At 47.1% G+C, this 25,688-nt stretch overlaps 2 protein-coding genes across 4 annotated transcripts in view; one reads left to right on the forward strand and one right to left on the reverse strand.

Moving 5' to 3' along the window:
* Positions 1-19,470, reverse strand: part of PIGL (phosphatidylinositol glycan anchor biosynthesis class L) — a 43,471-nt gene extending 24,001 nt beyond the window's left edge. Inside the window, exons 1-2 of the mRNA XM_081890690.1 lie at positions 18,383-19,470; positions 15,597-15,696 (exon numbers count right to left, since the gene is read on the reverse strand). Coding sequence (XP_081746816.1) covers positions 15,597-15,696; positions 18,383-18,629 — 347 coding nt within the window. The 5' untranslated portion in view covers positions 18,630-19,470. The remainder of the gene's footprint in view (positions 1-15,596; positions 15,697-18,382) is intronic.
* A 1,693-nt stretch (positions 19,471-21,163) lies between these two features.
* The window catches only part of NCOR1 (nuclear receptor corepressor 1), a 110,842-nt gene continuing 106,317 nt past the window's right edge, over positions 21,164-25,688 (forward strand). For all 3 annotated transcript variants that reach the window (XM_081890106.1, XM_081890108.1, XM_081890107.1), the window contains exon 1: positions 21,164-21,262. The gene's annotated coding sequence lies outside the window, so the exon portion shown is untranslated. The remainder of the gene's footprint in view (positions 21,263-25,688) is intronic.

Raw genomic sequence — 25,688 nt, forward strand, 5'->3', positions numbered from 1 at the left:
TTTGTGTGTGTTGGGAAACTGTTTACAATAGTCACATGGAGGTGGAAGGGGGGGGGAGAGACTCCTGGCAGCACATCAAGAAAACCAGCAAGGCAGGGAAGGGCTGGGAGGAGACGTTAACCCTTCTGAGCCCACTCCCATCCTCCGGCAACAAAAAGCCATTTTGCCGATTTCTTTTTCTTTTGCAAAGGGGCCGCTGTCATTTGCAATGCTGCAGTTATTCAGTTGCAGTTTCTGTTTGGGGAGGAGACAGCTGTCATTGGCTACTAGCCAGGGTGGCTGTTGTCCCTCCGCTGTGGAGTGGCTGAAGAGGCCCAGTCCCAAGGGTGGGGTACAAATACATAGCTGTCTACTTTCAGATTTGAAAATAAGGGATCAGAAGCCTTGAAAATAAGGGAACAGCAGCCTCACCTGCCCAGGGACAGTCTACGGGATATCTAACAACCCGGGATAGCAGCGGGAAACGGCGCTGGAATAAGGGAATTTCCTGCAAAAAAAGGGAAGGTTGACAGCTATGTACAAATAATAGAATTATTATTACCTCTCAGAATGTCAGCTGCAGGGAGTCATAGAATCGTAGGGTTGGAAGAGACCCCAAGCGGCATTGAGCCCAACCTCACTGCAATGCAGGAATCTATCTTTTTTTAATATATACATTTTTACTGATTTTTTAACATATCAGTTCCAACAGTCATACAACATATCTTCTCATCTTATACAATATTTTAGACTTCCGTCAACCTCTCTGATGATTTTTCCGTTCTTTATCACTTATTCTACATTTCTTAATTTCTACACTACATTTAATTGTCCTTAACTAATCATTCTCTTACTAGTCTTTCAAATAATCCACCTTACAAAACTTCTTGCAGTCCTACTAGCGTAATCCGTTCATCACAATTACTTTTCAAATAGAGTCATACCTCGGGTTAAAGTAGCTTCAAGTTAAGTAGTTTCGGGTTGTGCTCCACGGCGACCCGGCGACCCAGAAGGAACGGAGTGCATTACTTCCGGGTTTTGCCGCTCACGCATGCGCAGCTCAAAATGGCGTCATGCGCATGCGCGGAAACGGCGAAACGCAGCCCGCGCAGATGCGTGTTACGTTTACTTCAGGATGCGAACGGGACTCCGGAACGGATCCTGTTCATATCCAGAGGTACCACTGTAATTCATATATTTACTCCACTCTTCTAAGAATCTCTGATCCCGCAGGTTTCGAATCCTTCCTGTTAATTTATCTAATTCTGCAACCTCACTGCAATGCAGGAATCTCAGCTAGATCATCCATGACAGAGGGCCATCCGACCTCTGCCTCGAAACCTCCAAGGAAGGAGAGTCCGCCAGCTCCCAAGGGAGACCGTTCCACAGCTGGACAGCTCCTGCTGTCAGAAAGTTCTTCCAGATGTTTAGCCAGAATCTCCTTTCTTGTTACTTGAAGCCATTGGTTCGGGTCCTACCCGCCGGAGCAGGAGAAAACAAGCTTGTTCCCTCTTCCACGCGACAGCGTTTTAGATATTGGAAGATGGCTCTCATATCTCCTCTTTTCCAGGCTGAACATCCCCAGGTGCTTCAGCCGTTCTCATAAGGCTTGGTTTCCAGACCCTTGAACATTTTGGTTGCCTCCCACCCCATGGAGTCACCAGTGGAAAGAGTTGCTCTTGTGCGCAGACCCTGTTTTTCAGCATCCCTTGGGGGGCATCTGGTCAGCCCCTGTGAAAACAGGATGCGGGACTAGATGATGATGATGATGATGATGATGATGATAATTTATTACTTATACCCCACCCATCTGGCTGGGTCTCCCCAGGCACTCTGGGTGGCTTCCAACAGGAGATTAAAAATACATTTAACCACCAGTCATTAAAAACTTCCCTGTCCAGGGCTGCCTTCAGATGTCTTATAAACGTCAGATAGTTGTTTATTCCTTTGACATCTGATGGGAGGGCATTCCACAGAATGTAAGAATATAAGAAGAGCCTGCTGGATGAGGCCAATGTCCCATCTAGTCCAGCATCCTGTTCTCTCAGTGGCCAACCAGATGCCTCCATGTGAAATCCGCAAGCAGAATTTGAGCCCAACAGCCCTCTTCCCTCCGGCAGTTTCCAGCAAATAGGATTCAGAAGCATTGCTGCCTCTAACCATGAGAGGAGAGCAGAATCTCCATCACTACTAGTGCTTCTCTTCTCCTTGAATTTGTCCAATCCTTTTAAAGCCATCTGGTTGGTGGCCATAGCTGCCTCCTGTGGGAGGGAGTTCCACAGTCCAACTACTTTCTGGTCATATCAAATTCCTTACAGCCTAAAATCTTTCAAATTTAAATTTTGGAGGGAGGTTATTGGTTTGTTTTTATCATGTACTTTGTGGTTTTATTCTGTATTATTGTGCTCTGAACTGTCTCGAGATCTTTGGATGAAGGGCAGAATACTGATTTAATAAATAATAATAATATTGGCTGGTGGGCCAGGGAAGGAGCTGGTGGTGGGCTTGACAGGTCATAGAGTCAGAAGGGACCCTGAGGCTCATCCAACCCAACCCCCGACGATGCAGCTGCCCCATACTATAATTATAATAATAATTTATTATTTACACCCCAGCCACTCCATACAGGGACCACACCTGCAACCTTGGTGTTATCAGCACCAATTCTGGGAGCCACACAGCACAAGATCCCCCCTCCCTCTCAAATGTGTTCTGAGCTTCAAGCTCAAAAGCCACACTTGGTTCCTGCGGGCTTTCAGCAAAGCTTGCTGCTGAATTTTGGGGAGAGGAGTGAAATGAGAGCAAGCTTCCTTTCCTATCCAAAGAAGCAAAAACGGAAGACAAAGGGTTGGCTTAGTTTGAGGCTGAACGCATTAGAGCGCATTGTGATCTCGGCTGGCAGCAGGGAGCCACGAGTGGCTCGCAGGCGGGGAGGAGAGGAGAGCAGCAGCACAGCTATACCACGGGCTGCACTTGTCCTCCCTTGACACACACACACACACACACACACACACACACCGGCCACGTGCAAGCATTCTCCTGGCAGGCTCTGAATCAGCTAAGAGGCAACCTACCAAACAGGTCACCCTCCGAGTTTAAGGTAAAAGCTGGAGACGGGAACCTTAGACCCAGGGTTGCAATTGCGGCCCTCCATACCTCTCTGGCCCTCAGGACCCTCCCTCACTGACCCAGTTTTGCACCCCTCAAGTGCTTTTGCCTGGCTGGAAAGTTGTCCTTGAACTCCCAGAATGCTCCTTGCTTGGAAGAAGAAACCTCCTTGCTTGTTTGTAGAAACCACCCAACTGAACAAAGGCCAAATTGACATTTGCTGCCCCACCTGCCATGTGGCCCCTGGGAGGTTTCTCAGAAGGGAATGAGGCCCTTTCATTTCTCTCTCTCCCCACCCCCCACCTTATTCCTGCACAGGTGAGATTGGGAGAATCCACCTGCCTTCTAACTAATCACCTGCAACATATTCCAACCAGGGCAAAACAGAAATTGTACTTTGTCAAACTTTGAACTGTGGTTTGTCATCCTGGCTTGTTCGGATAAAGCTCCATTGGGAGCTACCCATGGTCCTGACCTGCGCAGAAAGACCTTCCTTGACTTTGCCTGCCCTGGCTTTGCCTCGATCTGACTTGACTTTGCCTTGGCCTGCTCTGACTATGCCTGCCCTGACTTTGCCTACGCCTAGCCTGCTTGAAAGCCTCTCCTCCCTGCTCCCACTTCAGCTTCCCCCAGCAAGCCTCATCAGGATAGGCCTGGCGGGCAAACTCAGCCTGCACCATAGGATATGCCCTAAAATCCTTTCCAAATGTGCATTAAGGGTTTCATGGCCAACCCAGACAAACTCGGGCAAAGATGTTGAAGTTGTGGGGAAAGTTTCCTTCGTTGGATCAGATGGCACATTTTTACATTTTCCTCCTCCCCTAAGCTAAGCATCCCACCGGGGTGGGGAGGTTTGTGAAATCCCGCTCCTTCCAGGAACTGCTGGCGAGCAACGTTCCCAGCCTGATGTCTGTGCTGGTTATAATTTGCCATGTTCAGCAAATTGAGCCAAAATCTGTTTGCATTTAAAAAAAGAGGGGGGGAATGTCTGGGAATTTCTCTGCCAAGACCGCTGGAGGGAGAGGGGGGTTAGTTTTGGCCTTCAGAGTGTTAAATGTTTTCACTAGGCTGAAAGAACCATTAAGTCTGCCTCCTGCAGTCTTGTCCCCTCCAGAGGTTTTGGACTACAACTTTCAGCAGCCGCTGTACATGGGACAGAATTCCTGGAAATTTATAGGGAAGTGGATTGTGGGGACCACAGAGCTCCCAGACTTAGCCAAAGCTTCCTCATCGCACTCAGTCTCTGCTCTCACGTCGTAAGGATGGAAGGAGAGCCCGGGTCCTGGATCGGGTCGGAAGAGGCCCATTGAGTTCAGCCTCCTGCTCTTAACATGGCCAAACGGAAGCCGCAAAAGCAAGACCTGAACACAGCCATTGTGCATGATGAATGATCCACTTTGAAAAGTGTAGTCAAGGTGGGAAAGTTCAGAAACTCAACCAAGACCCGTTTCCATAAAAACATACGAAAACTTTATGAAAACAAAACTCTGTAAAGAAGGAACGCTTCAAACAATCACACAAAATTAAAGCTGCTCAGAGGCTAACAAAAATAACAAAAACTATCTTATCTAGTTAGCTGACTGAAACACACATAAATCTTAGCAGGCTGAACGGCAAAGCAAAATACCTTCTAAGGTCTGAACAGGCGCTGACAGTCCGTGATGAGATCCCTGTGTTTGCCCCAGCCCAGGTTTTTAAAGGCATGCTGACTATGGGTATTCAACCACTTTTGGCCATTGAAATCAGCACCCGCTCCCATTTTGTGTCTTTGATCACCATTCGACACTGGTCTTGAGGTATTAATGAGAGGCATCTGTGTTTGGGCTCATTATTCCAGGAATTCTAACAAATTCCCACAGGACCCGCAAGCTAATCTTAAAAGGACTATATCACCACAATGGGGTGTTAGGGGAGGGGTAGAACCTCTGGTAGGGCAGATGTTGTGTTCCTTCTGGGGTCATTTGTCCACCTTTGGTTCCCACTCTGCACTCAGCTCTCACCTGTGGCTCCTAGAAGTTGCCAGCATGCGACCGCAGCCACACCCTGGGAAATGTTGTTGACTGGCCAGCTAAATCAGGTGAGGGTAGCCCGATTGGTAACTCACAGCACCTGGTGGCAAGAACTGGGAAGGGATACAAGGTCAGCATTTCCCTTCGGCTCTTTGCCACAGCAACACGTTTCCTGCCTTGCCGCGTTTGGGTCCTTGACCCCCTGCTTCTTGGTCCTCGGACCCTTGGCTTCTTGACTCCCAGCTCTCTGACCCTCAGACTCTTGGCTTCCTGACTCCTGGCTTCTGGACTCCCATTCCTGCTCCCACCCCGCCATCTTGACCCCAGTCCCGACGTCCCCAGCCAGGACTTCGATTGCTCGTGGACCGGACCGTGACACCTGCAGCCAAGCTGAGAGGGGGGTCGTCGTCTGGGCAGCCTAGGACCTCCAGACACACTGCCCAGGCTTGATGTGCACCATGGAAGGTCACTTAAGTGCTGCTAACATAGCAGTTTTGACTTCACCCCCAGTGGCGCACTCCATTGTTCCTCGAGACCCACATGTACCAACAACAGCAACACAGCAATCATGGCTTGTAGCTACTGACAGACTTGTCCTTCTCCATGAATCCTATTTAAGAACCTCGGAAAAGCCCTCACAGATCTGACAAAAAGAGCACATTAAGTCTAGCATCCTGTTCTCACTTTGGCAAACCAGCTGCCTCAAAGGGAAAACAAGAAGTAACCAAACAATTTAAGCCCTGTGTTGCAAACAGTAGTCAGTAATATCCAAGGCAACACAATGACCAAATACAATGCTACAATATCAATATACACTCTTTATATAATATGAAATATATGAAATCACATAAACAGAAAACTCTGAAAGTCACAAACTAGGCAACTTACTACATAACTTTATGAGCACTGCTCCATAGCAATTGTTGTTATATTTTTCTGTTCACCATATAGATGGGTTTATAAAGCATTTTTGTTTCTTCCTGCTGTGCTGAAGAATTATTCCACGAAACAGTGGGTATATCCGGAATCACTGTTCATCTGTTTGCGAACTACGTTGGCAGCATTAGACGCCGTAAACAAAGCTTTACAGCCTGTTTGCACCAGATAAGAATCTGATACATTGCTTCTTTCAGAGACTTGCATAGTCTTCAAAAACTTATAAGACTTATGTTTATTTGGTTTTATGTTTTCTAGAGAATCCATTAAGAGTGCATATTTTGTGACTTTCAGAGATTAATAAGTTTTCTCTTTATGTGATTTCATATATTTCATATTACATAAAGAGTGTATATTGATATCGTACCATTGTATTTGGTCATTGTGTTGCCTTGGACAGGCAGGACTTGAACTTCAGGAACTGACGTCCAGAGGCCTCCAATGGTGGAGAGAGAGGACCCAGGCATTGTGGCAAGCAGCTGCTGACCTAAGAACCTAAGAAGAGCCCGCAGGATCAGGCCAGTGGCCCATCTAGTCCAGCATCCTGTTCTCACAGTGGCCAACAAGATGCGCAGCAGACACCCACAAGCAGGACCTGAGTGCAAGAGCAGCTTTTCCAGCAGCTGGTCTTCAGAAGCACTGCTGCCTGCAGCTGTGGTGGCAAGCATAGCCTTGCGGCTAGTAGCCTTATCCTCCGATGCATTCATTCATTTGTCTTATCCCATCACCCATCACCTCCTGGCAAATGGAAGGGGAAGAAATGGAGGCAGTGAGAGATTTTACTTTCTTGGGCTCCATGATCACTGCAGATGGTGACAGCAGCCACAGAATTAAAAGACGCCTGCTTCTTGGGAGAAAGGCGATGGCAAACCTAGACAGCATCTTAAAAAGCAGAGACATCACCTTGCCAACAAAGGTCCAAGACATCACCTTGCCAACAAAGCTATGGTTTTCCCAGCAGTGATGTATGGAAGTGAGAGCTGGACCATAAAGAAGGCTGATCACCGAAGAATTGATGCTTTTGAATTCTGGTGCTGGAGGAGACTCTTGAGAGTCCCATGGACTGCAAGAAGAGCAGACCTCTCCATTCTGAAGGAAATCAGCCCTGAGTGCTCACTGGAAGGACAGATCCTGAAGCTGAGGCTCCAAGACTTTGGCCACCTCATGAGAAGAGAAGACTCCCTGGAAAAGACCCTGATGTTGGGAAAGATGGAGGGCACAAGGAGAAGGGGACGACAGAGGACGAGATGGTGGGACAGTGTTCTTGACCAAACTGCGGGAGGTAGTGGAAGACAGGAGTGCCTGGCGTGCTCTGGTCCAGGGGGTCACGAAGAGGCAGACACGACTAAACAACAACAACAACAAAACCTGGCCACAAATCTTTTTCTGGGTGTCAAGCCATTCTTAACCTATTCAGTGCTGGAATGATGGCAGCTACCACTTCAAAACAACCTGTGCCCATCCTGCTTCCTCCTCCCTGCAGTTCTGAGAGCACATGTTTGTGTTTGTCTGGTGACATGACCCTGCCAAGGCAGGAACCCAAAGCCAACACTGCGCCCCCCCCCTTCCCCTTCGTTAAATATTTGCCTGCTTTCAATCTGCAGCACACAGAGCTTACAGGGGCTCCGTCTGAGGTACAGGGTTCTGGGAAGAGGAAATTGACCATCTGCAGTGTCAGCCAAGTTCACTCCCTTAAAGGAGAACCACATTGGTCTGCAGAGCGCAATAAAAAGAGAGAGAGACAGAGCACCCGATGACCTACTTTCCTGCAGGAATCAAAATCCCTTGCCTTGCCTGCTCCCGTTTCAAAACGCAAATGGGTTTTGCACATAGGAGGGGGAGAGCAAGGGAGGGTTAAGTGATCCTTTAAACACCAAGCAGGGAAAAGGAAATGTAAAACTGCAGCCGAAATTTGCATAGCTGTTTCCTGAAAGCTTGTTGGGAACAGCTGGTTGCCTATGGCGAGGAAGAATCACCTCCAGGCGACTAGGGGAAAAGACCCCTTGTGAAAGTGGATCCTCGATTTCCTTTGCATTTTGTATTTTTACTGTGTGCTAAGTCCTGCCTGGGACGATCTTAGTGCAAGGCGTCTAAGAAATGCGGTGAAACAAAAATAAATAAAAGCTCTGAAAAAATAAAAACAATTAAATACCGTATTTTTCAGTGTATAAGACTAGGTTTCCCCCCCCCCTAAAAAATAATGTCCAAAATTTGGGGGAGTCAATGGGAGATCCCCCCCATTTTCTTAAACCAGAATCCCCCAAAATATGGGGTGCCTTATACATGGGGGTGTCTTATAGACAGAAAAATATGCTAAATAAAGCTTTGATAATTTATTTATTTCAACATGTTTATCCTTGGAAAGAAATCAGGGCAGTGTTTGAAGGTGTGTTTTATGCCAATGCCCACATTTTCAAACATATTTAATCCTAAAAATACAAACTTTTAAAAAGCTTAGGGGGGTTGTTTAGGGATTTTTGTTGGGGAGTGTAATTATTATTATTATTATTAGCAGCTTATATTAGTATTGTTAACTGCTTTAATTATTTTTATTATGCATCTTGTTCATTTATATTATAACTTTGTATTGTGAACTGCCCTGAGACCTATGAGTATAGGATGGTATACAAATTCAATAAAACAACAACAACAACAACAAAAAACTGTGTCACAAAATTCAGGAGAAGTGCAATTTCTGAATTACTATCATGCACTTAACAAGGCAGGTGGTACAAAGCTCTCCTCCATCGCCCCACAGATAAGGGAACCATCCAGCCCTTGTTTCCATCTAAAACTAGCTTGTTGCTGGCTTTGTATGGAGAGTCATTTTTTAAAGGGTGTTGTTGGAGGAGGTGTGTGTGTGTGTGTGTGTGTGTACGCAACTCTTTAAAACACTGAAAAGGTGGCTGACCTGCTTTCCTTTCCTTCTGCCTCTCCCCCCCCCCCGTCTGCATCTTTGAGCAAACATTCAAGAAAATGAATGATAGTGGGGAAAGAGAAAAGAGGTTTGAATGGCCCAGCAACCCACCTCAAAAGGTTATGTTTGCCATAGTTGAGGGGTGTCAAATGCCAAGCAGGGTGAGGGGAGGTTCCCTTGGGATTTGGGATCAGCCACCATTTTCCCATGGAAAGTTCTTTCTTTCTTAAAAACCTCCAAGGAAGGAGAGTCCAAAACCTCGTGAGAGGATCCATTCCACTGTGGAACAGCTCTTACCATCAGAAAGTTCTTCTGAACATTTAGGGAGAATCTCTTTTCTTGTAACCTGAAGCCATTGGTTAAAATCCCACCCTCTGGAGCAGGAGAAAATAAGCTTGCCTCCATCTTCCATGGAACAGCCCTTGAAATACTTCAAGATGGCCTTCATATCTCCTCTCAGTCTCCTCTTTTCCAGCTCCCTCAACTGCTCCCTCCAACGGCTTGGTTTCCAGACCCTTGATCATCCTGGTCGCCTTCCTCTGCACATGCTTCCAGCTCATCAATATCCTTCTTAAATTGTGGTGTCCAAAACTGGACATGGTATTCCAGGTGAAGCCTGACCAAGGCAGAACAAAGCGGGGCTACAGTTGTTGTACCTTGGAAGACGAACGGAATCCGTTCTGGAAGTCCGTTCGACTTCCAAAATGTTTGAAAACCAAATCACAGCTTCTGATGGGCTGCAGGAAGGTCCTGTAGACCATCAGAAGCCACGGAGGCCCCGTCAGATATTCGGGTTTCAAAAAAAGTTTGCAAACTGGAACAATCACTTCCGGGTTTGCGGCGTTCAGGAGCCAAAACGTCCGAGTTCCAGGGTGTTTGGGATGCAAGGTATGACTGTATTACTTCCCTTGATCAGGATACTATATTTCTGTTAATGATATTGTGATAGGAATTTTGAGGTCTTAGATATATGGTAGCGTTCGTAAGTGTACCAACCAAGCACGTACATAGATCAGCACAGGAAGACCGACCTGGAACCATTTTGATTCCTAAACTGAGCAAATGTTTTCTCTGCAAGGTCAAAGTGGAAAAGCCTCCCCATTGTCTTTTCCTTCACAAATCCTGTCTTAAAGGTATGTCTGTGTTTGAATAGGGTGTGAGCCTGTGACCTGGCCCAGGAACTAAGTATTTATCATTACAAAAGACTAGCCAGGCTCCCCAATCAAGTAAACTGCCAGACAGGAGATAAACAAGAACAGGAGAAAAACATTCAAATTTCTGTTTTAGACCGCCTTTTTTGTGATGTAGGTGTGATGTATCTGAAGGGCGGTCTTAGGTTACACCCCTTCTGTGATGTATGTATGATGTTTCTGGGGGTGGTCTTGATCTAGGTAAAGGTAAAGGGACCCCCGACCATTAGGTCCAGTCGTGACCGACTCTGGGGTTGCGGCGCTCATCTCGCTTTATTGGCCGAGGGAGCCGGCGTACAGCATACAGTCATGTGGCCAGCATGACGAAGCCGCTTCTGGCGAACCAGAGCAGCACATGGAAACGCCGTTTACCTTCCCGCCAGAGTGGTGCCTATTTATCTACTTGCACTTTGACATGCTTTTGAACTGCTAGGTTGGCAGGAGCAGGGACCGAGCAACGGGAGCTCACCCCGTCGCGGGGATTCGAACCGCCGACCTTCTGATCGGCAAGTCCTAGGCTCTGTGGTTTAACCCACAGCGCCACCCACGTTCCGGGTCTTGATCTACAGGGTGGCAATTTCAAAAGTCTTTATAAGGCCTTGTGGCCATTTTTCTGGGTTCCTCCTCCATTCCTGCGGGTGAGGGAAACACCCTGTTGCAACAGATCAATAAACATCAGGCTTACTAGCTGCTTTGCTTCTCAATATTCTCTGGTTGGCCTCTGTTATTTTCTCCTACCAATAGGGAACCTACGTAAGGACTCTATATGGGCTCTTGGATACCCCATAAGGGAAAAGGGCAATTTTTGTTTACCACAATAGAATAGCATTAGCTTTTTTGTTGTTGCTGCATCACATTATTTACTCGTGTTAAGCTTGTGGTCTACTAAGACCCCTAGATCCTTTTCCCGTGTACTGCCAACAAGCCATGTGTCCCTCATATTATATCTGTGAAGCTGGTTCTTCTTCTCTAAGTGCCGAACTTTGGAAGCAGCTGGGGAAGGGAGCGGGAAGCTCGCCTGTTTACACAAATCCCCTCTCTCGAACTCTTCTTATTTTCTCTGGCAGGGACCAGGCCAGGTCAGGCGTCATCAGATGGAAGCCACAATGTTATTTATCTGCATCTCGCTGCAAGGGGTTAAACTGCAGATGTTGCTGCGAAGGACAGCCTGGCGTTCTCAGTCACCGAGAAGATAGGGTGGGGAAACAAAACATCTCGTAGGGTGCAGAGGAATAAGGAGAGAACGTGGTGTCCTTTCCTTTGAGTTAATAACCTACTTCAGTGGGTGGGTGGGTGGAGAAGAGAGGAAAGAAGCCTTGGAAATGTATCCTGTTTACATCCCACAGGGCAGAATGCTCATCGCCCCAGAGCCCTGGCAGAAGGGTCTGATTTGGGGGGACAAGTATGGTTCATACAAACAATGTTTCTGCTGTGAAAAGGAGACAGACAGAAGCTGGTTAGGACTCCTGCTGGATCAGGGGACGTCTCCATCCCTGGACCAGAATCCTGAGCCAGACATCTTCAGGTATCTCACAAGTAGATGGGAGAAACCAGCGTCAGATTCCTAGATGTTCAGCTGGCAGCCCACAGCCCCCTCTAGGCTGGATGCTCCGGGCATCTGGATATTCAGAGTATACCGTCTCCAAGGATGGAGGGTGCATTTAGCCAACAGGGCTAATCCCCCCTGAATATCAATCATTGGCAATTATGAGGGGTGACATGGCAGGCGACTTGATACAGATCTAGACCAGTGGTGCATTCTAGCTCAGTACAGTGGTACCTCGGGTTACATACGCTTCAGGGTACAGACTCTGCTAACCCAGAAATAGTACTTCGGGTTAAGAACTTTGCTTCAGGATGAGAACAGAAATGGTGCTCCGGCAGCGCGGCAGCAGCTGGAGGCCCCATTAGCTAAAGTGGTGTTTCAGGTTAAGAACAGTTTCAGGTTAAGTACGGACCTCTGGAACGAATTAAGTACTTAACCCGAGGTACCACTATACTGACAGCAGCTCTCCAGGGTTTCAGGTAGGGCTCTCTCCCAGCTTCGCCCAGAGACCCAAGTTGTTGAACCTGTGTGCAAAGCAGGTGCTCCACCTCAGAGCTACAACCCTCCCCCTAAAAACAAAGCAAGATTCTAGTCCTCATGCTTCTGAATTAAGCTCTGGTTTGAACAGACACAGGAAGATGGTTTCTCCCCAAGTCAGGCTGTTATATCTACACTGATTGGCAGAAGCTCTTCAAAATTTTAAGGCAAGGGGCATATCCTGTCTTACTGCCAAGAACTGAAACCGGAAACTCTACTGCAAAGCCAGGGTCTTCTTCCCTATCATCTGCTCCCTCTCCCTCTCCCCCTGTAGCGCCCCTACATTTTTGAGGCCCCTTCCTAACCAGCAACAAAGTCTGGGTATCCACATTTGTTTGTTTATACTATTAAATTAAATTTATATGCTGCCCTTCATCAAAAGATCTCAGGGCTGTTCACAGAATAAAATACAAGATAAAACACAAGTAAATAATTAAACCAAAGCAACCAAACGATAACCCACCCCCTTCCTACAGATACAGTACATTTAAACGTCTGTAGGATATTAATCAGCCAAAGGCCTGGTTGAAGAAGAACATTTCCGCCTGGCGCCTAAAATATATGTAAATGAAAGCAGGAGGCAAACCTCCCTGGGGAGAGCATTTCACAAACAGGGAGCCACTACAGAAAAGGCCCCGTTCTCGTATTGCCACCCTCTGGACCTCTTGCGGAGGAGGCACAGAAAGAAGGGCCTCAGAAGATGAATGCAGAGTCCGGGATGGTTTATATGGGAAGAGGCAGTCCTAGAGGAATTGGGGTCTTCAATGAGGCTGTTCCCCGACAGATCACCACCCCTGGTTGTAATCTGTGCTACTGACTCTCAAACGCTGGGGTTATTGAAATATATATAGAACAAAAAAATTAATCAATTTGAGTTGTGTGACACAAATTTGGTCTCTTAAACCTGAGATTTTTTAAGCAGTGTGCACTAAAATCACTTCTGGGTCTCTTCTGAGATTAGGAGCCCTGGAGCTTAAGTTTCATTAATTTCATGGTAGATCCGTCCCTGCTCTCCTCCATCCGACCGTCCTCTTGGGAAACTGTTCTGCATTTTTGCACCGTTTTGTTTTTTACTCAACGCAGCAAAAGGGAAATCCCCAGGATGCTTTGATTACTCAATGCTGAGTGAAAAGGGACCTATTAACTGGACCAAAGGGGTTCTGGGAGAACTGCCACAAAACGTCAAGAAGGAGAAAAGAAAAAAACACAACCGCAAATGAAAAGGAGAAGTGGTCATGGTGTCCGTACGATGATCTCAGGGCTCGAACGGGAAATGGCAACGGGCAAGGATGATGGGGAACTTGCGGCCCTCCAGATGTTGACCTCCAACTGACATCATCACCCCCAACTACTGGCCATGCTGATGGGTACTGGAGTCTGATAACATCTGGAGGGTCACATTTCACCCCCCCCTGATCTGCAAAGAGGCACTCCCCTCTCTCAGGAGCGGATGCCTCTTCTAGAGATGCCTCTCTATCTCTTGCATGCAGTAAGGAATTAAAGGTAAAGGTAAAGGTACCCCTGCCCGTACGGGCCAGTCGTGTCCGACTCTGGGGTTGCGCGCCCATCTCACTTAAGAGGCCAGGCGCCAGCGCTGTCCCAAGACACTTCTGGGTCACGTGGCCAGCGTGACATGCTGCATCTGGCGAGCCAGCGCAGCACACGGAAACGACGTTTACCTTCCCGCTAGTAAGCGGTCCCTATTTATCTACTTGCACCCGGGGTGCTTTCGAACTGCTAGGTTGGCAGGCGCTGGGACCGAGCAACAGGAGCGCACCCTGCCGCGGGGATTCGAACCGCCGACTTGACGATCGGCAAGTCCTAGGCGCTGAGGTTTTACCCACAGCGCCACCCGCGTCCCTAGTAAGGAATTAAGAGTCTCCAAATTGGAACATCAGGCAATTATCAGTAACCGGGAGCAGAGGATCCATTGCTCCATGGAAAGCGTTTGATCTTCCCCAATATCAGAAGCAGAACAAATTGCTCTGCAATTGTTTTGCTAGGTGGAAAAGTTACTCGCCTACAGGCCTGCCCAGTGATAACCTGTCACGTTCCTGCTTCACCCAGCGCAGACCTTCACTGGTCTAAATACAACGCATTGTGTTTTTCTCAGATCTGTGTCTCGATCGCCCCTCCCTGACTTGCAGGAGAAGTCACAGGGTCACTGGGGCTGTGGAGCCTCTGTAGATACAGCCCTGCAAGGCTGAGTCACTACGTCTTCCTCTCACTTTCCCCGACCGGGCAGGAATTGCAGCACTGGGGTGGACACATTTGGTGGTGATGCTGTGATTGCAACATCAGAATGGGACCTGAGATCACTCCCTAGTGTGCATATAACATGCAAGACTTCTCCCAAAGAGTCCTTGGAACTGTAACCCCACACGGAGCTACAATTCCCACGACGCTGGACAAACTACAGTTCCCAGGATTTGGGGGGCGGGAAGTCACACGATTTAAATTGGCTTTAAACGCATGACTTTGAGAGACTCGGGTTCAAATCCCGACTCAGCCACAGAGTCAACTGGGCGGCCAGTCGCTATCTTTCAGCTTAACCTACCTTGCAAGGTTGTTGGGAGGATAACACGGGAAGAGGAGAACTGAGTACACCACGGTTGAGTGTGGCGGTAGATCCGTGGCGTGTGGTCAGTGGACTAGGGGGCCTAGGCTAGTCCCATAAATGTTTTCCTGGCACCTCCTTCCGAAAGCCTGGGAAGCCTCTGCCTGGCTTAGGGAGTGAGGAGCGAGGCTCGTGTGCACAATGTCATGGACGTCGGCGCTTTCCCCATCACCCTCGCAAGCTGGTGACTCCGGCCCTAACAGTTCCTCTATGAAAAATTTCACTGCGGCAGATACAAACACAAGAGTAGATCGGATAAAGAACAGAAAGCCCACAAGTTGGATCTGCGTGCAATAGCAACTCTCACTGCTTTTAGATTTGTCCAGAAGGGATTCAGACAAATGAATGGAGGGCGATAATGCGATCAATGGCTACTAACCACAAAGGCTATGCTCTGTTTTCACAGTCAGAGACAGTGATGTTTTTGAACACCAGTTGCTGCTAAGAAGGACACTCTTGTGATCAGGACCTGCTTGTAGGCTTGCCACAGGGATCTGGGCAGGCCACTCTGAGGGCAGGATGCTGGGCCATTGGCCTGATCCAGCACAGCTCTCCTTATGTTGCTGGAAACCACAGGAGAGGAAATTTTCAAATGGGGGACAGCACTGTTGCACTCAGGTCCGGCTTGTGGTCTTCCCCTTCATAGGCACCTGGTGGCCTCTGTCAAAACAGGCTATTGGGCTGGATGGGCCACTGGCCTGATCCAGCAGGGCTCCTCTCATGTAAGAGCACCAGCATTTTAAGTGTAGAAAGCTACCTGTGGTCAAGGATGGTCACATTGGAAGGCGGGATCCCTAGAACCAAACAGCTGTCCAGGAGTTCCTTCTTCCGGACATCCCCTTGGCTGTAGTAATTCCCTGGAAATACGAAAGAAGACAGCTGTCACACTCTGAGGCACAGAATCCTCCCTCCTGTGGGAAATTGAAAGCACCAAGGGACCGGCAGCTTGCGTTAAAATAATGGAGCAAAGAAGGGAATATTAAAGAAATTTTCCTGAGTTTAACAAAACTTGTGACGTTAGTCTGCTGCATTGTAAAAAGTTCAAGAATTCTACAGCACCTTAGTACAGGCCGCTAGGTTTGCCAGGATATGAAGGCGATAGGCTGCTGAAGTTGCTTTTTGGGGGAAGGATAGGAGTAACATTTGGAAATTTGGGAGAGTGCTGCGGGCGCCAGTCACAAAATGACCGCAGTGGGAGGGGCAGGGGCATGGTATAACACAAAATGGCTGCCGTATTGAAAGCGAGACAGGACCACGAAACGGCGCAGGCATGCCCCTCCATCTGTCACTGCCATACTCTCTCAGAGAGAGAAGCTCTTTGCATCTCTCCTCTGTTCAGAACAGAACGTAGGGCTGGTGTTATGTACTGAGTTGAATAGGATTCAGAATGCAGCAGTCTGATTGGTCTTAGAACAATAGGATCCAGAATGCAGCAGTCTGATTGGTCCGCAGGAGCCACCCAATCCAACTCCTGGTGGAAGTTAATCCGCAACCTGATTGGCCTACAGGAGAATCCCGGAATTAGCCAATCATGTGGGGCCCATTGTGTAAATAATGTACAGTCTATAAAGCAGACATTTCAGGAGAACTTGTATTCCTCACGACTATGAGCTGAATAAAGAGCATGAAATCCACACTCAACTCCCGAGTATATTTCAGCTGGGGTCCAATCCTGGCAACCAACTGAAATGTGGGCATGTTTAAAAGAGCGTGTTTGATGTGGGAGAGGCGTAGCCAGTGAAAACAGGAACTGAGCAGGAAAAGCAAACAGCACTGAGGATTTTTGAGGGGGACATTTACTGAGACCTTTTGCAGGTACCATAAAAGGTGCTGTTGGGCACGCTGGCACCCATGGGCACTTGCACTGGAGACCCCGCAACCAGAAAGTAATCTGAGAAAGCAATTACCGGTAGTTACTGGGTTGCATTAAGTGCTTGGAGTCTGTAAAGCTTCCAAGGGAACTTTTAATGTCTATTTTTAAAAAAGATATCTATAATGCTAGGGTTAACTGCAGGTCCTGAGTGAACTTCTCAAATCCTGCCAATTGCCTACCTATTTATAACATTTATAAGTGCCTCTTCTGACTCACACACCAAAGTGTTCAAATTAGAGGATGTTGTTAAAACCTTAACATAAGGAGAGCGCTGTTGGAATAGACCAGAGGCCCAACTGTTCTCGCAGTGGTCAACCAAATGTATACAGGAAGCCCGAAAGTGGGGCCTGACCGCATTAATTTATAAAATCTCAAGGTAAAAGCAGCAGAATATGCACCGAAACGAACATATACATATATATGTATTAGAGGAGAAGTACGCCTGCAACAGCCTCCCAAAAGCATATAGGGAAGAATCTAACTGCTAAATAATTCCAAAGGGAGGAGGGTGTCACCACTAAAAAGGCCCTGCTACATTGGTCTTGTTCCTCCCTGTTATTTTTAAATTGCAATTTTTAGACTGGAAGGGAGAAGAAACTACTTTATACCAGGTCACAGGATTTCTTCACCTAGCCCAGCGCTGCCTACTCTGATTGGCAGTGGCTCTCTAGAGTCTCAAGCAGAAACGGGTCTTTCTCATCCCCTGATACGTGCTAATTGTTTTAAAAAGAAAAATTGGAGATACCACTGGATGAGCTTGAGATATTTTGCAGTTATTCTGTACCCAGTTAACAAACAGTGTGTGTGGATGTAGTGGCCTTGCTTGCTTTTACTTCTTTTGCCTGGCTGGAATGTGTCCTTGAACCCTAATAATACCTCTTGCTTGTCTGAGTGGAGAATAGGCAGGAGTGTGTAGAAACTAGCCTACTGTACAAATGGCAAATTTTACATTTGTTGCCATACCCACTCTTCCCTCTGGCCCCACCTTCCGCTAGCATGGTGCCCCTGAAAGGCTGCCCAGAAGAGAATGTGGCCCTGAGGATGAAAAAGGTCCCCTGTCCTTAAGATAAGCAATGCTTCAAAAATCTAGCCTCTCATATATTTATAAATAAATGATTCTCTTACCATTCCATGTAGGCTGGCTAGTCAAACGTTGTTGTATGCAAATATATAGCAGTAGTTTCAATTTTGGGGGAAAGTGGTATTATACCCATTTTACTAATATGGCAAACTGAGGAGGAAGGGGGCCCATCACCTGGGCCTTCCACCACATCCTGTAATTCTCACCTAGCTGGCACTATATAATAAAACAGTAAAAAATTAAGTATAAACTAATAGAATTCTCAAATATATCCTCACTATATAAAATAAATACATAATATTGACATAATAATAATAAACGCACTGCAATATATTATTTATTTATACAATAAATATAAATATAGTACTTATTTATACAATAAAAATATACTGTATTAAGTAACAATGACATTATTATGATTAATAATAATCCTGTGACGTCAGAACGACCTGTGCGCGCACTTCCGATCAATATAAAATGGCTGCTGCAGCGTGATGACGCCATACGCACAGCTCCGGAGAGACGGGAGCGCTTCGAAAACAGACGTCATGGTTGCTAGGCAACGCTACGCTAGCCTCCTCCTCCTCACCTGTGGACCCGCAGAGCAGCCATAGCCTGGCTTGAGCCATGCTGAGGATGGTGGGGGCGAAGAACATTGCTTCGTCATCAGGGTGCGCCGTCACGAACAGAGCGCGCGTCGCCGGTCCGTCGGCGAAAAGCCTCCGGTCGCTCCCCAGCCGCCATCTCGCTCCGCGTTGCCGCCTCAGCCACCAGCAAGAAAGCAGCCATAGCAAAGGCAGAGGAAACAGCAGGGTGAACCACCCCGTTGCCACCATGACGGGAGAAGCGGGAGAAAAGGGGAGCGCCACGCATAAAGAATCCGGCCAGAAACTCGTTCCGCGACGGAATGGTTCCGTCTGTTCTGTGCAAAAGGGCGCTCTCCCGAAGAGAGAAGGCGAAATGAGATTCACGCCAGAATCAGTCTAAAGCTTCTCGTGGGGTGGAGTGACTTGGAGCCATGCATAAACAGCGCGGAAAGGATAGCAGAGGTTTGCAACAATCAATGCAACTCCCCTGACCGCCCTTCAACAAACTGCTTCCCCAAACTTACCTTATGATCTAATAAGAGGATGAGCCTCCTGCATCAGGCCAAAGGGCACGAACTAGTCAGTCATCCTGCTCTCACAGTGGCCAACCGGTTGCCCCGAAGGGAAGCTTCTCCCCTCCTGCGGTTTCCAGCAATTGGCATTAAGAGCCATAGGCAGAGCACAGCCGTTGTGGCCGGTTGATAGCCATGGATTTGTCCAGTTCTTTTTCAAAGCCACTGAAATTGGTGGTCGTACTGCCTTCTGTGGGAGCGAGTTCTATACTTTTAACCCTGCGCTGCTTGAAGAAGTCCTTTTTTATATGTCCTGACTCTTCCAACATGCAGCTCATTGGATGCCCATCACTTCTAGTGCTTTGACAGAGTAGAAGAACTTTTCTTTATCCACTCCCTCCATGCCATGCATAATTTTATAATCCATCAGACTTTTTGCATTAAGGAAAGTTACAGAGAAAAGCACTGGAAAATGTGGAATAATGCTTGGCTTTGATGCAATGGAATCTAGCCAACATCTCCCAGTCCCCCTGCAAATGAATCAAGATGAATGCTCAATAAAGAGGTTGTCTGGCAGAACCCTTCCTTTCAGTATTATGCATTATACATCTTCAAGCCCCGATTAATTCAATACTCTATCCTGAATCTTATACAGATGGTTAAAAATAAAGTTATCACCAACTGTTTTTTAAAAAATCAACAAAGGAAAATCCTACAATCTTTATGGATTTCATTGCTGGTCTTCCTATATATTTTAATAATAACAATAACAATAATAATAATAATAATTTATTATTTAAACCCCGCCCATCTGGCTGGGTTTCCCCAGCCACACTGGGCGGCTTCCAGCCGGACATTAGAAACAATACAGCATCAGACATTAAAAACTTCCCTAAACTTCTATTATATAATTTCTATTATATATTTATAACTTCTATGGGCTAGCAGCCAAATAATTATAAGGTTGTCACATTTTTATGGACATAAATTATGTGCTTCCTACAGCTAAATAGGTCAGAAAACAAAGATGAACTTTTGACCACCACTATAATTCCATACCCCTACCACATTGATTTCTTACCTTTTATACTCTTAAAGGTACAGATACGTTGTCCTTTAAGAAAAAAATGAGCAGCAAAGAAAAATAAGCTCAGCAACCTTGATAATATGGCATATTTATTTGACCTTAAGAAAGTGTTTGTTGGGGGATGGGAAGACACAACCTTTCTGGTTATGTGCTGGCTGTTCTAATCAAAGTACAATCCAGGAAATGGGCATGGCGGTTGCCCAGTGAATTATGGGGAAAGAAACACCTGTAAGCTGGTCAGCACTCCTAATGCTGGTGCCTTTAGGAACCAGCATATCAACCTCTGTCAAGTAGAAAAAATATATTTTAAAGTATTCCCCATGCCCCTCAACAAAACACCCCAGGGCTGAATAGATGGAATTTGGGACTCTGAATTTAAATGGTATTTTCAGCACCCTCTTTAGATGAAAATCTGTTTTTCTCCGCTTGCCTTCAAAATGTGACAAGCAAGCAGTGCTGCAGGGTGCCTTCCTCATTCTGCTGGGTGGTGGCTGTACTTTTGCACCCCAAATCCTGCCTGATTGCTTCCCCTGCTTGGGTGACCGACTGCAAGAGAGGAATGGGCTCCTGAACCTTTAATTGCTTGCTTAATTCCTTTTTCCAGCCAACTATTAAAGGTGCAGAAGCCCCGCCTGTGTAACATCCGACTAAGCGACTTCATTTTTTATTTTTGTGTGGTTTCCCTCCTGGCTCTCCATCGTTTCCCGGAAGTCTTATCTGATGCGTCTCTCGCTACACCCTTTACCTCTATATACTCCCCGACCTCTCCCTCAGAACCCCGCTCCCTCTCTTATCGCGTCCTGCTCTCCCATTGGCCGGCTGCTCAGAGCCACGCCCCCCTCAGCCCTTTTTCGCTATTGGCCGGAGGCTGCCGTCCTGCTCTCCCGGAGAGGGAGCGTTTGCTGCTTCGCTGCCGCTCAGGTCCTGAAAGAGAGATAGTGAGCTCCCGTCGCCCAAGCACCCATTTCAAAATACACTTCTGGAGGGTCAAGAGAAATAAAAAGAGGGTGGCAATGCACCCTAAATCCCTTGAGGAGGTGTATATTCTCTCCATTGTTATGACGATTTCGCACGGTTGTTTTGACGGCCGCTCTACGGAGCTGCCAGGACTCTTCGCGGTGAGGGAGAAGGAGGCGGGGGAGGAGTGGGCGGAGCTTCCGCGGGGCCGGAGGGAGGGGGAGGGGACGGCGGGGAGGGAGGGAGGGAGTCAAGATGGCGGCGGTGTTGCTCCTGAAACCGCCGAGGTGCTGGAGGAGGAGGAGGATGGTGAAGATGGGGATGAGGTAAGGCGCCCGGGGAGGGGTCGAGGAAGGCGGAGGCGGGGAGGGGGCCGCCATTAGCCCCCCCCATTGGGAGGGGAGAAGAGGGAGGGCGAAGGCAACGGGTGGGGTCGGGTGGGGGAGGGGAGGCAACTGACAGGTCGGGTGGGGGAGGGGTGAAGGGGTGACTGGAGGTGGGGGAGGGTAACTTAAGGGAAGGTGGGGGGCCAAAGGGAGGGGAGTAACTTCATACCTCCCCTACCAAAAAAAGGACGACTTAAAAGGAGGGGGATGAACCCGCCTGAGCTCTTACTCAGAGTAGACCCATTCGAAACTGGGTCTACTCTTGAGTATGGCTTAAGTAAGGGGTGGGGGTTGGAAACGTGCAGAACTGCAAAGAAGAGTCTGGATTCCCTCTAGGAAGGAAGCCTCCCCCTAGTAAGTGTGGCGGCCCTGTAGGGCGGTCCTTTAAGAACATCTTATAATAATAATAATAATCAGCATCATCATTAACTGAATTTTAATGACGCCAGTGTAATCGAACAGAAAAGCTCACTGGAGTTCCAAAGAAAGACGTGTTATCTTCAAAAGTGTTTACATAGGGCTGGGAGGGGTAAACAGGCAATGCTGTATTGGGGAGACGGCGTGGTGAATCGTGTCCCAATATTTACTTGCGTTGTGCTCTTAACTTTTAAACATACTCTGAGTAAACCTCTTGAAGAGTAATGGGGATGAGTTAGCTGTCTGCGTTGCTTTCAAAGGGTCTACTCTTGAGCGGAACTGAAGTTTGATTCCAGCCTAAGAGGCAGCAGGGACGGTTCAAGGCATGTTGATTGAGGATTAAGAGCCCTTTAAGCTCAGCGGGGTCCTAACTGCGGTCCTAACTACAGCAACTCAGGAATGAGTCCTGTTGAATTGCAGAAGGGGTGTGTGGGTCTTACTCCCAGGTAAGAGGCTTATGGGGTTAGGACTGCAGTACAGAAGTGTAGCTGAAAAGACTGAACTCTTAAGCATGTTTTCTTGGATGTAAGCCTTGGTATTTGTGTGTTTTTATGTTGGAAGCCTTGGAGGGCAGTTTTTATACATTTAATCATAGACTCATAGAATTTTTGAATTGGAAGGGACTCGTGCAATACAGTAATCTCAACATGAGACCCCACATCCAATTTGAAAACATACCAGATCCTGCTTAGCTTTGCCCAATGTTATAGCAGTTTAATTGCTGCCTATGGGAGTAAATAGACAAGGGGGAGATTCCTTCTTCCTTCCCAACTGAGTGGACAGTGCAGCCCTATAAATCTCTACTCACTCACTGGGGCTTGCTCCCAGGTAAGTAGGCATAGGATTGCAGCCAAATTGCTCAGAAGCTTAAGCATATTTATTCAGAAATAAGCTCCTTTTGCTTTGAGGGGGCGGGGCTTCCCCCTAGTAAATGTAGTTTGTATAGTAGTCTAAACTCTACTCAAAATGGACATACTGAAATTATTAAGGTAGTCATGTGCATTAATTTTGGTGGGTCTGCTTTGAGTAGCAGTAACCTTGGAGGGCAACCCTGTGTGTTTTAGGATGGCAACCTTATAGGGTTAATAAGTGAGTCTTAGGATGGCAGCTTTCCTCCTGAGTAGACCTGCCTGGTGAGGTTGACACCACCAGTTTCTTTTGGATTGACCCCCAGGTTGATGAAGCCTGCGATTGTTGCTCAAAAAGCAAGACCGCTTATTTTCAGCTGGCTTTTATTCATTACTCCTGAGAAAGTGCACCTTGAGTTCCTGCTTTGCAGAGCAATTCTATTCACACTTGCTCAGAAGTAAGTCTCACTAGGCTCAGTGGGCCTTACTTCCAAGTAATTAAACATAGATTGGTTGCAGTCCCAATGCACAGTTAAACTGTTGGTAAACCTCATGGAAGACAGTTGTGTTGGGGTCTTACTTCTGTGGCTGTCCAAATAGGTCTGGCCTCCCAGCTCCCACCAGCCTCGGGCTAGTATGGCCAAGTCTCTGGGATGATGGGGTAGTAGTGGGTAATGGTTAGATTATCCCACCAGGACTTGGGAGACCCATGGTTCAAATCCCCGCTTGGCCATGAAACTCACTGGCTGTGAGCTTGGCCCAGTCGCTGCCTTCATATTACCTCATGCAAACCTGCCTGGGTTTTGATATCCTTGGGGGAGGGCCTTGTCTCAGTCCTGCCACCCTCACAGGCGTGCTTGGTTGGGACAGGGTCTTCTTGGTGGCTGCTCCCAGACTTTGGAACTCCCTAGAGAAGCTAGAGTGGCTTCCTCCTTGTTGTCTTCCCACCAGCAGGTGAAGAATTCCTTGTTCCCACAGGCTTTTGAGAATTGAATGCTTTGAATGAAACAGCTGGCGCTGTTTTTATTGTAATTATTTGTATGTTTCATGTATGTATATAGCTTCATCTCTATCCATGTTTAATTGTTTTTTAATGGTTGATTTTTCTGTGATTTTAGCGGTTCTTGTTTTTATCTACAAGCCACCTTGAGTCCCGCCAGGAGAACAGGCAGGGTATAATTATATTTAATAATAATAATGAAAGCAACAATAACAACACCAGCAAATCCCATCATTCACAGCCATCTGGCTGGGGGCTGATGGGAGTTGTAGTCCAAGACAGTTGGAGAACACCTGATTGGCCCATATGGAGATTTTAGTAGGCATAGTTTAGGGGGAGTTGACATGGAAAAGGAGTGGATTATATTATATTGGTTCTGGGCGAGACTAATATAACAGGGGGTGCAATTTGTAATCTTGTAATCTGCATTGATTCTGCAAGTGAACTCCCCTGAACTCCATGGGGCTGACACCTGAGTAAACCCATATAAGATCACACTGCGCATCCCCTTCAGATGTCAATGAGAAGAAGAACTACACAACTTTTAGAAGACATCTGAAGCCCTGTATCAGGAAGTTTTTAATGTTTGATGCTTCGTTATGTTTTATATATTCTGTAAGCCTCCCAGAGTGGCTGGGGAGACCCATCCAGATGGGCACGGTATAAATATTAACATTATTATTAAAAATGCACTGACCTGAGCTTTTCCTTATTTTGCTTTCTTTCTTTTTCAATGCCATGTGCATTGGCACATGGATGCCAATGTCTCATTAACGCTGCTCTTCCAGTTTTATCGTGCTCTGTCCGGGGATGTGTCTAGGCTTGGGGAAAGAGGGGGAACAGCTGAAGAAGTCAACGTGCAGCCTGGGTGTGTGGTCAGGGATGTCTTGCTGGTGTTTTTGGGGAGAACAACAGCAACAAAAAAGAAAATAATAATTCCAGTGCAACTTGGGCGAGTATAGGCTGAAGGGACGGAGGGAATGTTTCTCCAGGTGATAAAGCTATTGGTGGCTGCTAGCTGTGATGGCTGTGTGCAGGGTATGAAATTAGCAGGGCGCCAGGTGCATTTTGCCTCCAAAGATTCTCCATTTGCGAGCACCTCAAATTCTGGGCGCCATTTTTTGCCCCTGGCTGACACTCCAGGATTACTGAAACGTACAGTGAGGGGAAAACATTTTTGATCCCCTGCTAAATTTGCCCGTTTGCCCCCTGACGAAGAAATGACCAGTCCATCATTTTAATGGTAGGTTTATTGTAGCTGTGAGAGACAGAATAACAACAGGAAAAACCCCCAGAAACCCAGAAGACAAAAGTCAGAGATTGATGTGCATTATAATGAGAGAAATAAGTATTGGATCCCCTATCAACCAGCCAGATGTCGGGCTACCTGGGGATCAAATACTTTCCCCCCTCACTGTATGTGCTTTGAAGCCTCAAAGTATATGTTAAGGGTAGACAATACTTTAAGGAATTAAACAACAAAGAGTAGAGTGCTTTGAAAACTGAAGTATGGTACCAATATTTTTAGTGTCAGCACCCAATTAAACATGTATTAACAATTTCTGCTAAAAATGTGATATTAGCAATGTGTCACTTAAGTGAGTTGCGGATTAATTCATGCTTATCCAAATAATAAACAAAAAGTGTTGCTGCCCCTCCCCCCCAGTGGCACCCACAATCCAGGTCCCATAAGCCATCCTAGCTTTTCCACCCCAGTTTCTAACACTCCCCAGAGAATAAAGCTATAGGTGGCTGCTAGCTGTGATGGCTGTGTGCTGTCAATACTCTTGGAGTCAGTATATGCCTCCGGACTCAATTTGCTTGGAATCACAAGGGACAAGAGTTGCCGTTAAGCTCAGGTCTGGCTTGCAGATTTCCTGAAGACATCTGGCTGATCCCTGTGAGGATGGAGTGCTGGACTCAGGTCTGATCCAGCTGCAGGGCCTTCATGTTTAGGACTCACAACTTCCAGCAGCCGGCATGGCTGATTGTCTGAAGGCCACCCAGGCTTTGTAGTCCAACCCTAGTGTGTCAGCTGAACCTCTTCCTGGAAATGTCTGGTCTGGCCACATGGCCACACCCCTTAATCGCATCCCATTTG

Source organism: Podarcis melisellensis (assembly GCF_964234715.1).
Source record: "Podarcis melisellensis genome assembly, chromosome: 15".
Lineage (NCBI taxonomy): Eukaryota > Metazoa > Chordata > Lepidosauria > Squamata > Lacertidae > Podarcis > Podarcis melisellensis.